Below are 15,505 nucleotides of genomic sequence, written 5' to 3'. Positions count from 1 at the left end.
AAGGTTCACTTAGGCAGATGAAATTCTAAGGTCAAGAAGAAAATCCTTTTCTTATTAACCCTTTTACTGCCAGGTTTTTTTCTCCCTCAAGCAGAATGAAAATTTTGATCTCCGTAAGATTGCGGCATGCTGTGTGAAGAATATTTATTTATAAAAGAAACTATTTCAAGGGAAAAAGGTTAATTACATGACTCGTATTGTACTTTTCGCGACGCAGGAACTATGCGGTGGCACCTTGTTCTCGCACCCCAAGGTAACTCTCTTGAGCGGCTTTCCTCAGCCTTTGTTAATTCGCAACTGCAACTTCCTTGTTGACTGGAAAGACGACTGGAAAGATTAGAACGTAGAGATACCTGTGGGTACGGTGAAGTTCATGTCCTGGAGTATGGGGATCTTGGTGTTCATGTCGTAGGTGAAGTAGGCGTGGTTCATGTTGATCACCGCAGGACTGTCAATGGGAGAGTAAGAGTCGGATAGAAACACCTCCGAGTCATCGGCGCACGTCGCCCACTTGTCAAGAAGCAAGCTGTCCCTGATGTTCAGCTAGAAAAGACAAAAGAGAGGCACACTGAAACTCGTCATAGGTTCACATCCAGTGACCTGTCCAGCATCACTTTACCAACATGATAATCATGTAAACAAAGCAGGCTTGATGGCTCAGTTTGACACTTCATTGCAAATTGTTTTGAATGCATGAATGCATGTAAGCATTCAGAGCTGATTACCATACTATGACCTTGAAAAGAGAACCTGGTCAGACATATTTTGAGATTTATGATGTAATTTACACTAAATTTCCATGTCTACTAGTATAAGATTTTATGCTAGGCACAAGCATAAGCTCATCGTTTTCTTATCTATTATAGTTTTCAAGAAAACCTGAACTTCACTACAAATGTTTCTTCCCAACTTTGTTTTATAATATCCCCCCCCTCCAAAACAAACATATTAGTTGAGTGTCATTATTAGTTGTTACAGACACAGAACTCACAATGTCCCTGAATTTCTGAAAAATGCCTTTGACAACTACATTAAAAAAAAAAGAAGCGAAGATTCACATCCCCTTCCCTCATTTGGGGGAGGAGGGTCCAGATGTTTGACCAGCTGTTTCACACACTAGAAAATTGTTTTTTTCTTATGAAATTTTAACATAATGTGTTCTATTAGTCGTTTTTTACGAGAAAATTATGAATAAGCGTCATGAACAAGCGTTGGGAAGAAACATCAGGAACGGACGTCACGAACAAACGTAAAGAACGACCGACACGCTGAGAGCATCACAAGATGTTAAGGCTATATACATATATATAGTATACAAAAGTCTCTGTAAAATCAGCATAAGGAAGAGGTCCCAGAGAGGCGCAAACCTGGGTCGGTATGGTGGCACTTGGATACTATAGCCCAGGGGTGGCCAGGCTGACCCGGCCTAAGAGCCGCAAACAAAACCCCGATACTTCCAAGAGCCGCGGCAGTATAGATGTTGCGGTAGTCAGTGGCCTTTAGACACTAGAGAGGATAAGACTAATAAAAAGCGGTTCACACACACTGTCTATGAAAAGATGTGACCCTCATTTTTTATCCCTGTATTCCCTAGTTTCAAAGTTTTAAGTATGATAATGTTTCACCAGCTAGCCATCCCTTGTTCACAAAAACTGAAAAAAGCAGACATGGTGCGTTGGAAAATTCAGTAACTAGTAAAAGCCATTCAAGGGAGAAGAGAACTAAGTGGAAACTATAAACTAGTAAGCTAAAAACCATTAGGTTAGGGAGAGCTCTTGGTGAAGGAACAATGCATCACTCTATAACATTGGCTGCCTGGCCAGGTATATTTCTGCAAAACTAAAAAAGAAAAGAGTACAAAGAGGCCCCTACCAACACGCTGCCACTGTCAGGGATGAATTCGACTGTGGCTTTGGGCATTTCGTCTTTCTTCCTCCAAGGAGCTTCTAAACCAACTTCCGGTAAACTCAAGAATTCCGTGAGTCGTTTTGTACTGACCTTCAGTTGGAAAAACGAAAGAGGTAATCAGTCTCCTATCTGGAAGGTGGCCAAAGAAGCCTAGATCAAAGAAATCTGGAGAGTTTCTATGGCGCTTCAATGGACATCCTCTCGTGTCCAGTTGTGGAGAAACGAACAAGCACATTGAATGGCAGTAGCAAATCACAGAGAGACAAACCAACTAATAGTTTTTACAGAAGCAAAACATTTGATCAATTGCTTCCTCTATTATCAATGCCGATTCCGGCAGTGCTCCGGCATGTCATTTTGGGGTGCTTTTAAATAAACAGGGGTCGTCACAATTTAATGAACTTTAACACAGCCTTATGCAGCTAAGCCAGCTGAATGTGCATCAGCACAACAGCAAGCACTCGACTTGGCTTTTTGTCAGATGGCAAACCCAAACTGCCAAGGATGCACAATTCTGGAAGATATTGATACTTTCTGGGGTTGCCCAAATTTGCTCAGATGCCCGAAGAATGCACAGTGCACAAAAACGATGGACTCATGGTCTAATAACTAAGGCTATACTATTGACAGAGGGTCACAATTTATCATACGAAGTTTCAGCACTATCTGACTCCTCAAAAATCGGGCTGGACTCGTGCGACTTTTTGCAGTGGATTACATAGATAAACAACCAAGCAAGAGAATCAAACTTTGAAAGCTTATGATTTTCAGGAATTTTAGAGTTCCTAAAGCTTCCAACTCACTTCTATCTGACCTCCATCTGGCAACCTATATTTGTCAAATAATGACAGCCGATTTTCACATTTTTCCTTTGTGATTCTTGTTTGCCCATTCTCTATTATTTTTCACCTACTCATCCTATATTTCATAACTAAGCCTTTCTGGTAAAGTGCTCTTTTATAGAATTTCTTTGCATTTCACTTTTAATCAACACCTAATTGATAAGACACTTGTCTCTCAGGTTGTATACCGGTAGAGCAAGATACAGCAAAAACAGACAGCCATTGCATGTATGTACCACTGCATAGCTATACTATACAAAAGCGTGCTTTCACATGGCATCTGGTACAACTAAAGGTAATGCATCTACAGAAGCAAACAAAACATACCACTGCATAGCTATAATATACAAAAGCATGCTTTCACATTGCATCTGGTACAACTAAAGGTAATGCATCTACAGAAGCAAACAAAACAAGATGTGAGTATACCTTTGATCTTAAAGGTGCACCAAAGTGAATTCTGAAACTGTCCTTTTTACTGTGCACTCTTATCTACCCAATACTAAGCCTCCTAGAAGCTAAAATTACAATTATGCATGGCCTGTTTTCCTATTAAACTGAACCAAGTATCATGTTACACCTCTTTTCTGAGATACTACTAAGAAAAAGGGGTGTGCCTCAATGTTCGGTTCTGTTTTTAATAGGAAAAAAGGTTACGCATGATTGTAGCTTCAGTTTTCTAGGATGCTTAGGGTGGGTAGATTAAGAGTTTGCAGAGTAAAAGAACACCCCTGGAATTCCCTTTAGTACCCCTTTCAATCACATGAGATTGGATAAAGCTAACAACTCCAGAGAAGTAAAGAGAAACTAGAAATAAAAGCACATTCACTCACCACAGAGTTGATGACAATTGGAATGACAAAGGGAATAATGTAAAGTGGAACTGTGAGCTGGTTGAAAAGTGCAAGTCCTGAGAACACTTTGGCGGGCGTCAAGGGCCTCCCTTCGATGGCCGAATAGACGGAAAAGGTCTGTTGAAGAGGAACCGCAGGCAGCAGAGACATGAGATGGCATCAAAATTTTCCTTTCTAAATTGTCACTGCCAGCACAAAGCACCAGAAGGAGTCACTTACCACAAGGGTGAGCAAAATAGCCGATCCTTGAGTAATAAAAGCTAGGCAAAAGGAACAAACAATTTAGTTAGCTTTGGTGGTCGTCATGGTTATCAATATGTGTGTGCAAAGAACAAGTGAAGACGAGATTAATACTGTAGAGAGTCTTATGTGGAACTCCCAAGGGGTCAGACACAAATTCTGCACATGTCAAAAGAGAAGACACACTGAAGCAATGAATGATTAATGCAGAGTAAAAAAAGGTGCATTGAAGGAATCAATATTCCAACAAACATTACGCATAGTTTCATGTATCCACAAAGTTCCACTTATGAGAATTTCACTTATTTTTGCACTAAAAGAATAAGTGGTAATCATTTTTGTTTTCCATGCTCGTGCAATTTAGGAACATATTAAGAAATGAGAGCCCCCCTTGCCCCTCATCTGGCATTTCATCTAAACCAGAACCACGCAAACCAACCTCAGTATTTCTTGATGATCCGCTTTTGCAATGAAACCACGCTATGCTTTCCACCAGCAATAGTGGTGGAAGGCAGGAGCAACAGCACTTTATTTTTTTTAGTCCAGGAAATACCTTGTAAACCTTTTCTCTTCAAGAAGGGCCCACAAACATAATTGATGGAACTGGACCAGTGCAAACTTAAGCTGGAATTTGAGCAAGTGCCGGTGTTTTGCCACTTATTGAGACTATTAACACAATTGAATGGGGACCTTTCTAACTTTTTGAGTGCCATGCCCAGGTACATTTGGGTGCACACTCTTTCTTTTTTAAGTGTAGCGCCATGTATGAGCAAGCGATAAAAATAATGTTTCGCAGACAGATGCGAATAGTGCATATTGAGTTCAGAGCAAATTTGAAGCGAATAGTGGTTTTGGCCGAATATTTTCGAATTGAATATCCAATATAGTTTCTCCAAGTCTCTCACTACTGTGCATCATGCTTAAATGAAAATTCTGCCCAACTCGTAAAGGTTGCTTCCCACCTTCCACTTGTCCACCCACAAGCTCAGTTAATTTCAATATAGCCATATTTATTATCTGTGGTGTGTAAACGACAAACTTGTCGCAGCTATCCTAATTGAGGGGTGAGGGGATTCATAAATCTGCTTGCTATATGCAAATATTCCTTCTTAAATTTCAGATTTGCTAGAAAAAAAGAAGCATGAATGATGAATGCAGGTTGTCAAGACATCACCGCCTAAAACTTACTCTAGCATAATCGCGGCAGGTTAGTCCCGTGGAGTGTGTTTCTCTCCGAGCACCGATGCACTGCGGGGAAGCAATGTCCGCGGAGCCCGCTAGCTCCAAGGGCATTGCTTTCCCATGTATAACTTTAACCATGCATAATGCTTACCAACTAGCTCAGCTCACCACCCTTGCCCACAGAGCTGAAGGCATGTAGGCATTAATTTACTTTTTGCCCAAAGAACATTTGAGTATTTGATAAATCTTCGTAAAGCATGCTACAGTGTTACTGAGAATAAAATTTGGGTTCAACAAAATGGATATAGACTCGGCACACAAAGGGTTAATTAATTCTTCGTGCCCAGATATTAGGAACAGCTCCACAAACAAAGCAAGCAGCATGAGCCATATAACAGAACAGATTTAACATATAAAGGCTCAAAATTTGCTTTGTTATTTTCTCGTATCATGCTGTGATTACAGCATTTATTTGTATTATTTCTATGTCCAAACTTCTCATGTTTGCAGCTGGAAAGTTCTGCCCATGGTACAAGAAGTTTTCCTGGTATACAAACATGAAACCATCGCAAACGGCGAGAAATCTAAGCACACAACTGAAACGTCTGCTGCAAACAAGTAACATAATAAGGCGAAGGTTGTGGCGATTATTATAACTGCGAGCCTTTATGACAGAAAAGCAAGATAGGCCATACCACACCAATACTAGGCAGAAGGAAGCATGGGAAAAAAGCTGCCAAGGAGCAAGAGGAATGAGATCACTATAGCGTACTGTTGATGGCCACCAGTATAGCGTCTTTGCGAAGGAGTTTGAGCTCCTCTGCCCGGATCTCCTTCACCATGTTTGCATACACCTTCTCCCAGCCGTGCAGCTTCAGCAGCTTTATGCCCTGCAGCAGTTCGCTCGTATGCTTGATCCTCTTGTCAGAAATCGTCTGAGGAAAAAGTAGAGGTAGTGAACATAGAGCAGCCTGTATAGGCGAACGAGTACCTCCCCTCGAACAACGGTGCCTTGTGCATCACTATAAGCATCAAAACTTCCTTTACACTTGTGACTTTACTAGTATATTGTGCAGAAAGGCAGACTTAATAGTTTGCTGTCCTAAGCAGTCTTTGAATATGACCCCCCCCACCCCCGGGCCTGTTGGAAACAAATTCACTCACATACCTGTTTCTGCAGCTCACTTTCCAGGAAACTTTTACGATGAGTTTCGAGTCCTTTATGTTTTGGTTTGTGGTTGGATTGAAAAGTGCCAATGTCACTCTAGTAGGCATGTGCGAATGATGAATTTTGAGTTCTAAGCGAATTCAAAGTGAATAGTGGTTTTGGCTGAATATTTTCAAATTGAATATCGAATAGTTTTTCGAAGCCTTTCACACTACTGACGAGACCGGTTATAACGAAATAGCGGCTACAGCGAAGCGATCTCAATTTCCCAATCCCTTTTGCACTTTGTTAACCGAAGTCAGTTATAACGAAATAGAGTGGATATCTCGAAGTGATTTCCGATTCCCGCTGACTTCGTTATAACCAGTCTCGACAGTACCGTGCCTCATGCTTAACCGAAAATTCACTTGAAATTGTGAAAGTCATTCCCAACCTTCCGCTTGTACACTTCTAAGCTCAGTTAATTTCTTAATCTACGCTGGAGGCATTCGTCGCTGTTATGCTATGTTTTGCGTGCTCTGGGGCCGTGTTCGCACAATAGTTTGTCCGCTCACTTGAGGTTTCAAATGGTCAGTTGCACCATAATTAATTGTTCCAGCCATAAATGTCAAGGACAAAACAGAGCTACGGCCAGCAGTATTGGTTTTTGTAGAATTCCGGCAATCATTGAAAACCAGGACAAGGTGATGCTCGAGAAATCGGTTTGCCGACGTCATGAATAGCTCTGATGGATGCGCCGGCACAATCTCGAACAGCAGGTAAAGACGGGAGCAAAAGGCGACAAATCCTGGCAGCTAACATTTCCGGTCCCGAGAGGAAGAATGAGAAAAAAAGCGACAAAAGAGCGGAAAAAGAAAGCAGAGAAAGGGTTAGGCGTGTTTGTTTTACCGCGACAAGTTGAAGTTGCTCAAGCGCTTGTCAACTTTAATTCTGTCAATGCGCGATCCCGGTGTTTTACTGCAAAGTAAAGGAAAAGAACAAGGTACAGACCTTAAAGGTGATGTTTTACTCCTTTGTGCATATTAAGGCGTCGCCAGCGATATGGGTTCATCGGGACAACTAACTGGGGACCGCCGATATCCACATCTACCTATGTCCTGCTTTTCCGAAGCAGCTAAATGCTCTAGATTATAATATTAACCCTATGATCTCGACAGAAAAGCTTCGTACCCCAACTAAGGGTTTGTGGACTGCACTTCGTGTCAGGTAAGGAACCTCTTTGCGATTGACTAGGACAAGGAAATATTCCGGAATGTGGTTATATATACAATGACAGCTCTACGACTCTACGGCACTACTATTGCCGCAATAAGATACCAAATGCCTCCAACGTGGTGCCAAAGCTGTAATAGCAGACGACAACGTTGGTTTTGATTTCGAGTCTAACCGGAGGCGACGTCAGGTGCAAGAAGCCCATACTTACAAACTGTGTCATGTAGGCGACAAATATGTTGCAGCTATACTAATCGAGAAGATTTACAGAACTGCTGGGTATGTGCAAATATTCTTTCCTCAAACTTAGATTTGGCAAAAAAAAACAAACACAAATGATGAACAAGACATTGTTGCCCAACATATACTACCATATGCCATAATCATGGCGGGTTACCTCTGTTGGGCGCTCTTCTCACCGAGCACCTTTACACTGTGGGGAAGCAATACCCGCAGTGTACAAGTGGTTTGTGCACGAGAAGCGCACTCAACGGGGCTAACCCACACGATAAACACTTCGAGAAATGAAAATATCTCAGTTCATCTCGAAGGGGATATCGAAGAGCGCATTATCCCAAATCTATATTTGGACATTCAAACATTTGCACAACACTATATATACTCTAGCCATCCTCCCAAATTTGCCGCTCCCAAAATTTTGCCGCCCTAAGCTAATACCTAAGTCAGGGGCGGACTACTCTTGATTGCATATATATAAAAGAACTGCAGTTAAAATAAAAACAGCCAGTAGACATGCCCATGAGTCACAAACCTTTCAAAGTGCAATGAATTCAATGCTGTGGCAGCTTTTGCACTTCTTTTATAAGTTTTCAAAAGCCACACTAAGAGCAGTAATTCCAGTTAAACCTCCTTAACTCAACCTCCGCTAATTCGAAAATTCTGATAATTTTAACTGCCGATCCAGTCCCGTCAAATGTGTATTAGTCAATGGCACCAAACGCTCATTAATTCGAAGGCAGTTGGGCGCACTATGGTTAATTCAGATGAATTTGGCAGGTGGCACAAATTACCGCCCGTTCCAAAGGGTATGGCCACTATCCATCCAAGGTGCACACGTGGTTCTTTCGGTTTTTCCCGTCTCTTCCGGTTCTCCCTAAGTTGGGACAGTTTTGTTCTGGAACATTCGGCGCACTGGTTCGCACACCCTATGCATGCCGTCATCACGTGCAGCAACTTCCATGGTGGCCCCGCCAGCAAAGCAACAGAAGTACCAGACCAAGGATTTAGCGACGAAAGCGGAAATACTGAGGGCCTTGAAAGACGGAGTCTCTCGACAAGAGGTCATGGAAAGGTATGACGTCAAGAGAAGCATTTTGGCCACATACGTGAAAAATGAGGCCGAGATCCTACAGGCTTTCGAGAGAGAAGTTCAACGTGAAATGAGAGCGGCTGTGGAAGGCAGTGCATCCGAAACTAGAAGAGGCCTTGCTGCAGTTGGTTGTCAGTGCACAAGATGTGCAGCAGCTCTTGAGTGGTCCTCTGATCTGTGTGCAAGCAGAGAAGTATGCACTAAGATGAAGATTGTTTCGTTCAAAGCATCGGAGGGCTGGTTTGCTCGCTTCAAAGACAGACACGGACTGGTCTTCAGAAACGTGTGCGAAGAGAAAGGTGCCGTCGACGGCGATGCAATTGATGACTGGAAGAATGTCAAGTTTCGCAAGCACCTTTCTGCATAGGATCCAAACGACATCTTTAATGCAGACGAGACAGCGCTGTTTTACAAAGCCCTACCAGACGAAACCATCACACTGAAAGGAGACCCCTGTACAGGCGGCAAAAGAAGTAAATAAAGGGTCACAGATCTCGTCAGCGCAAACATGACTGGTACGGAGCGCTTGCCACTTTTTGTGATTGGAAAGGCAAAGAAGTCGAGATGTTTCAAAAAACCTTAAACGACTTCCCGTGGACTATAGAGCGGATCAGAAGGCCTGGATGACGTCTGAAATTTTTCTAACTTGGCTGCACCAACTAGACCGACGCTTCCGTGCCAAGAAGCGCAAGGTGGTGATGTTTGTCCGCAATTGCCGCACCCATTTCAACATGTCTGAACTGGAGTGCATTCAGGTCCTGTTTTTGCCTCCGAACACTACTGCTGCCCTTCAACCCATGAATCAAGAAATAATTCAGTACTTGAAAAGCAGATACAGGAAGCACGTATTGGAGCGAATGTTGCTGTGCATCGTGAGAGCAAAAAAATATGAAGTTTCGCTCCTTAGCGCAATCCATACTTCGTCGTATGTGGGGGACTAAGCACTTGCTGAGATTATCGCTGATTGCTTTAAGCATAGCGGTTTTGTCCGGTCCGAAGCTTGCCGAGCGATGGAGGCCCCAGGCATTGCTGAAGACGAGCAACCTGCTGACTACCTTGTGATTGATGATGGTGTTATTGTGGCCAGCCAGCCGAGTGACAATGAGATCATCAGGGACGCCCTGTGTGACGACGGGCATGCTTCGAATGAAGATGAAAACTGTCCATGTGAGGAGCCGCCGCCTTGTCGCACTCTGTGAGAGGCCACGGAGGCTCTTGTGCTCGAAGAATTTCGCTGCAACACCACTGACAGTGCGAGTGCAGTGGACCACCCGGCTGCGCTAAGAAAAGTTGTCGCTCGGCCCAAATGTTGTCCAGAAAGCAGGCGGCAATAACAGGTTTATTCTCAAAATAAAGGTATGTCACAGGGAAACCTCTTAGCACAGATTTCTGTCCCTTCGATATTTCGACTTTCGGATAATTCTGACATTTTTGCAGTCCTATGAGATCTGGATTAATGAGGTTTTACTGTAGTAAAATATTCTTTTTCAATAAGTTTTGCACACGTTTCTACCAATTTTTGAAATGGCAATGTCGGAGCAGAAATTGAGATGAAACATTGAGTCAAATGACATCCCATGATGAGGCAGAGTGTGATACGACATAATGTGACATGACCATATGAGGTCACGGCATCAAATTGTTGTATCACGTGACATAAGTGATGTCCTGTGGCGTCACATAGCCTGACATCACGCAATGTGGTCACATGACATTTCGTTACACCACGACTTCACAACCGACGCTGCACACACCATGGACACCTGAGCTAGCTTCCTTCAAAAATGCAATTCTGCACTAAAAATGAAAATAATTTCTGGCTCGTCTGATGTTTTAGTATTTTAGAGCGCAGCTCTCAGGCGTCTGTTTCCGGCTTGAGCGGCGTCGGCGTGCCCGTCGGCATAATGATGCATTGCATTATGGGACGTTTCCCATAATAACGTGACAGAAGACATCATGTGTGACGTCACACAAGACGTCACATGTGATGTCACGAGTGACATCACCGCACATTGCATTATAGGCAAATTTCCCCACTAAATTTAAGAGAAAAAATTTCCCAATAAATTTAGCAAAAAATAATTCTCTGCAAATCTAACAAAAACATTTCCCGCTAAATTTAGCAGGAAATTTTCCCTGCTGAGTTTATTGGAAAAAATTCCCCGCTAAGTTTAGCGGAAAAAATTCTCTGATAAATTTAGCAGAAAAAATTTCTAGCTAAATCAAGTGGAAAAAATTACCCGCTAGAACTTATTCCACAGATGCGGAAAAGATTCCTTGCTAAATCTAGCGGAAAAGATTCCCCGTTAAATCACGGGGGAAGAATTTCCCGCTAAATTGAGTGAAAACAATTCTACGGTAACTCTATCAGAAAAAATTCTCCACTAAATTTAGTGGGAAAAATTCCCCCTAAATTCAGCAAAAAAATTCCCCTCTGAATTAACAGAAAATTTTCCCGCTAAATTTAGCAGAAAAAATTCCTCCCTAAATTTAGCGCAAACAATTCCCCTATAAATTTAGCGAGGAATTTTTTCTGCTAAATTTAAGAAGAAATTTAGCAAAAATGTTTTGCTAAATGGGAGGGGAGCAAGAGAGGAAAAAGGGAGGGTACGGATGAGGAAGAGGGGCATACCCTCCTCTCTGTACCTTCTCCTCCTCCTCCTCAAGAGCTGCGCTCTAATTTGGAATTACAGGGAATTGTAACATTCTTTCATTTTTTTTCCTTGTCTCTCCCAACTTCCTACAAAGAAATTTGTAGATCCCACAAGAAAAGGCAAACAGCAATCAGAGCCCGATTTTCGTGAATGAATGCCCAAAAACAGTCCTCAAGTCCCATACCAGGGCTTCCTTCTGCAGCTTAGAAAGCTTGGTGCAGACCCAGTACTGCAATGGAGACAACACGTAGATGGTGGCCGCACCAACAAGGGCACTGTATCCCAGCTGCTTGTAAAGCAGTATCAGTAGAAGGATCAGCTGCAAGAAAGAAAGGAACACTGACAATTGCCATGTTTAGCGGACTATACGTGTCTAAAAGTTGATGTTCTACACTGTTCAGACTATCTAAAGCTGCGGCCGGTACCAGAATTTGTTTTTTAAAATCGCTCGCTATCAGTGCAGTTGATGCCCAGTGTGGTTGTCGAGATCACGGAGTTGCAAGCTGGGCATTAGTCAACGAGAAAAGCTGGTACTTTCAGTGTGTTGCTTTTGACCTGGGTGCCTCCACAGGTGACATAAAAGGTGACTGTATCAAAGCGAACAATGTGGATCAAGCTTGAACTTGATGGCACTAACTGCCTGCAGTTGGAAAATTATTACTACAAAACAAATAAGCAGCTTTGAAGTCTTCTTAAAGTGACGGTCGCTTTCAAAATGAAGAAGAGTGTTCCCGCTAAGCTGTGTTTGTTTTAAAACAATATGGTTATAAAAATGATAAGGACCAAAGGAAGAAGACAAATATACATTCATATTGCTTTATTAGTCAGCAAAGAGCGCCATTTGTTGGGAAACTAACGACTTAATAATTTTAGCAGATTTAAAATATGGGTGAAGCATACACCTAGTGCGGACTAAGCTGCAGGTACGAACTATTGAAGAAAAAACTTGTTTTTAGTCGAAATTTACCCCTGCGGAGTTTACACTGGGTACAGATTATATAGTCAAGGGTTTTTGTAATTATGCTATACAGTGTAATTATTTCTTTCCTAGGCCAAAAAGTTGCAATTACAATGTCAAGTCCTGCACAAAGTAGCAAGTGAGAAATTTCTTTTATGCAAATAGAGTGCTAGATAAAATATTCTTGGTGCTCTTGATGACCTCGGCTAAAACCTATTCTCGTGTAAAACAATGTCAAAAGCGTCACCAGCTGACCATAAGTATCCTAAGGCTTTTTACACGCAGGGTCACAATGAGTGGAGAATACCCATTGCTGCAAATGACTACTTAAGGGCACTAGAAGAAAAATACTCTGCAAGGTTTGTTTTATCGTCGAGAAGGTTGAACCCCGGTATACAAAAATCATCTGAGGCTGACGGGAAAACGAAAAAAATATTCTTTAACTTTACTTGCATGTACACTTGTGTGTGTGTGTTTTTTTTTTTTTTCATGTAGGTGGAATGATTGACCTTCAGAGTTAAGAATACAATGCCATACTTTGCCTCAAAAAAATGTGTGCATAAAAGTTTTGAAATTATAAGTTTCAAAGTCGAGGGCATGCTCAGATATTGAGGTGTTCAATATTTCGAGGAATTGTGAATCGGGGCCTTGCTATAGCGGTAATCATGAGGGGAGACACCAAAGTCTGAGCAAGATACAGTATAGACCACTTACAACGTAACCGCTTATAGTGCAGGACCGGGTATAACACGGCTTTTTTAAACCACCGGTTCGCCTCCCATAGAACTCCATGCATTTACATACCGCTTAAAATGCAGGCGCACGAAGGGAAATACCGGTTATAGTGCAGTTTCTGGAACAGCCCGGCGGCCGTGACGACTGACCGGCGCAGCGAGCACGCTTCCCTGTGCGGCGCTAGATAACGGCGCGAGCCGCAAGCGGCACTCGCGGGGCAAGGAGGTTGCTCGAAGAACCGGGGAGAAGCGAAGAAAGAGGCTTGAGTTGCCATAGCGACGGAGGGACGCACGCACGTGTCGTTCACATGCGTGCGTCCCTCCCAAGGGTCCCTTTGCTGCGATGGTTGGAAACAACCGGAACGACAGACCAATCGCAGGTCGAGGAGAAGTGTTCGCGTGCGTTGCATGCCGGTCGCGGGCCGGCTGCTTCTATCCGCAAACATGGCGTCGGTTGTGATCGTCGACGTAGACGGCGTGATGGAAGCTCATCGTTCCGCGTAAAAGCGCTATCCTTGACTGTGAATTTTCGTTGTGTGTTGCTATGATAACCCAGCACGTACTAGAAGGGAAGATCCACCTACTCGTGCGGCGATGTTGTGGCGGCCCTCTCAAGACGGCAGAAACGCTTGTGTTGTTGTGTTTGTTTACTTCGACTACAGTCAGTGGCGTCGGAAGAGGGGGGCAGGGGGGGCGACCGCCCCCCCGGAGATTTTTTAGTAATGGCGGCTCGCGAGCTCGATATTTCGCAAATTTCTCAGATTTCGATTTTTAAGATATTTCGCGGGCATGAATTTCTCGCATTACGGTGGCATGATGATATTTATCATCATGGGATTAGTTATTCGAGGGCTCAATTATTTGCGGTTATTTTAAAACCAGAAATAAGCAGGAGCTTCTCCATTTCTGAAGCCGAATAAAGCAGTGGATACGTGCCTACGCTGCTCGAAGCGCATATGATTTCGCAGTTCGAGGCTGCAGTAATCCCTGGGGCGTCGTGCCGTGCGGGTACCGCCGAGGACTTGGACGAAGGTGGTCGAGCATACGACCCGCAGACCTACATGATTACGCCGCATCCTGGAACACCTCGGTTCCGAAGGAGTCAAACACCAGGATGTCCTTTCACATAGGCCGCGGTCACAGAACTCAATTTTTTAAAGCATACAAACAACGCATAAATACAAGATGGGCTGCAACGCCCTCTTTTGTCATGTCAGTCAATCATCATTCCAATCTTTTGACTATCTGCCAGATCGGTGGTGCCATCTCTGGGCACAAATATAAAAGTCAAAAAACAACAGGCATTCGTTGATCGTTTCTTGAAATCTCTAAGGTTTGCAAGCATGCCCCCTCCTCATAAAAGAATGTCCTTGGACAAGTGGTTGCAGGACAATGCCGCGAAGAAAAGAAAACACACTGGGAATTCTTCGACAACAGTGCCATGCGATACTGAGTGCAGTGTGGGTGACAAGGACACGAGTACTGCACATTCACCGGGATCACGGACAGAAGTGGAGGAATCCCAAGCCCCACAATCGTCTCGAATAGGTTCTGTTGCGAGCATCGTAACGAAGTTTCATCCAGCCAGCGACTATCGGTTTCCTAAAAACGCTCAAGGGAGAGCCTGTTTGCCTGAATGGTTCAAGAAGTTCAGATGGCTTCACTACAACTGCGACAGTGACAGTGTGCTGTGCTATGAATGTGTGGCATGGTGCACTATAAAATGCAAAAACAGTGTTCGTGGTGCCAAGGTGACTTTCATTTCATCCGGCTTCAGAAACTGGAAGAAGGCCACTGAGAAGTTTAGAACTCATGAAAAAAGTGAATGCCACAGCCGGTCCGTGGATAGCTTGTTGCAGAGACTGCAGAAAGCACCAGTGATCAAGCTTCTCAGTGAGCAAAGCCTGAAGGAGCAGAATGAGGCGCGAACGGCACTCTGTGTTGTCTTCAGTTCCATCAGATACCTTGCACGCTCGGGTCAGGCCCTGCGCGGACATTCGTATGAAGATGGAAACCTGCGGCTTCTACTCGACGAAAGATCTCAAGACGTCCCGGCCTTGGAGATGTGGATGAAAAGGCGGGACAAGTGGCTGAGCGCTGACGTTCAAAACGAAGTCATTGAAATCATGTCTCACGGGCTGCTGCGAAGCATCATACAGGGGGTAAAGCATTCAACCTTCTTCAGCATCATTGCCGACGGCACGACAGATGTTTCATCCTCTGAGCAGTTCTCGCTGTGCATCAGGTGCGTGGATCCAGACACTTTGCATGTAAAGGAGATTTTTGTTGGCTTGTACAACCTGAGTGATACCACAGCCGCAACTCTTTTTGCTGTGATCAAAGACATGATCATGCGGTTGGGTCTAGACTTTCAGAACCTTCGTGGACAGAGCTTTGATGCTGCTGCAAATATGTCAGGAAGG

At 43.6% G+C, this 15,505-nt stretch overlaps 1 protein-coding gene across 2 annotated transcripts in view; it reads right to left on the bottom strand.

The window, feature by feature from the left end:
• LOC8035834 (ATP-binding cassette sub-family C member 9) overlaps window positions 1–15,505 on the bottom strand; it is a 75,394-nt gene that overhangs the window by 42,994 nt on the left and 16,895 nt on the right. For both annotated transcript variants that reach the window (XM_029990516.4, XM_029990517.4), the window contains 6 exons: window positions 11,575–11,709; window positions 5,799–5,961; window positions 3,824–3,864; window positions 3,584–3,721; window positions 1,873–1,998; window positions 354–543 (listed from right to left, as the gene is read on the bottom strand). In XM_029990516.4, coding sequence (XP_029846376.2) covers window positions 354–543; window positions 1,873–1,998; window positions 3,584–3,721; window positions 3,824–3,864; window positions 5,799–5,961; window positions 11,575–11,709 — 793 coding nt within the window. The remainder of the gene's footprint in view (window positions 1–353; window positions 544–1,872; window positions 1,999–3,583; window positions 3,722–3,823; window positions 3,865–5,798; window positions 5,962–11,574; window positions 11,710–15,505) is intronic.

The sequence above is a fragment of the Ixodes scapularis genome, unplaced genomic scaffold, assembly GCF_016920785.2.
Source record: "Ixodes scapularis isolate PalLabHiFi unplaced genomic scaffold, ASM1692078v2 PGA_scaffold1__304_contigs__length_218370807, whole genome shotgun sequence".
In the NCBI taxonomy this organism is placed as follows: domain Eukaryota; kingdom Metazoa; phylum Arthropoda; class Arachnida; order Ixodida; family Ixodidae; genus Ixodes; species Ixodes scapularis.
The sequence above is the reverse complement of the archived record's forward strand: the minus strand, read 5'-3'. Positions and strand labels throughout refer to the sequence as shown.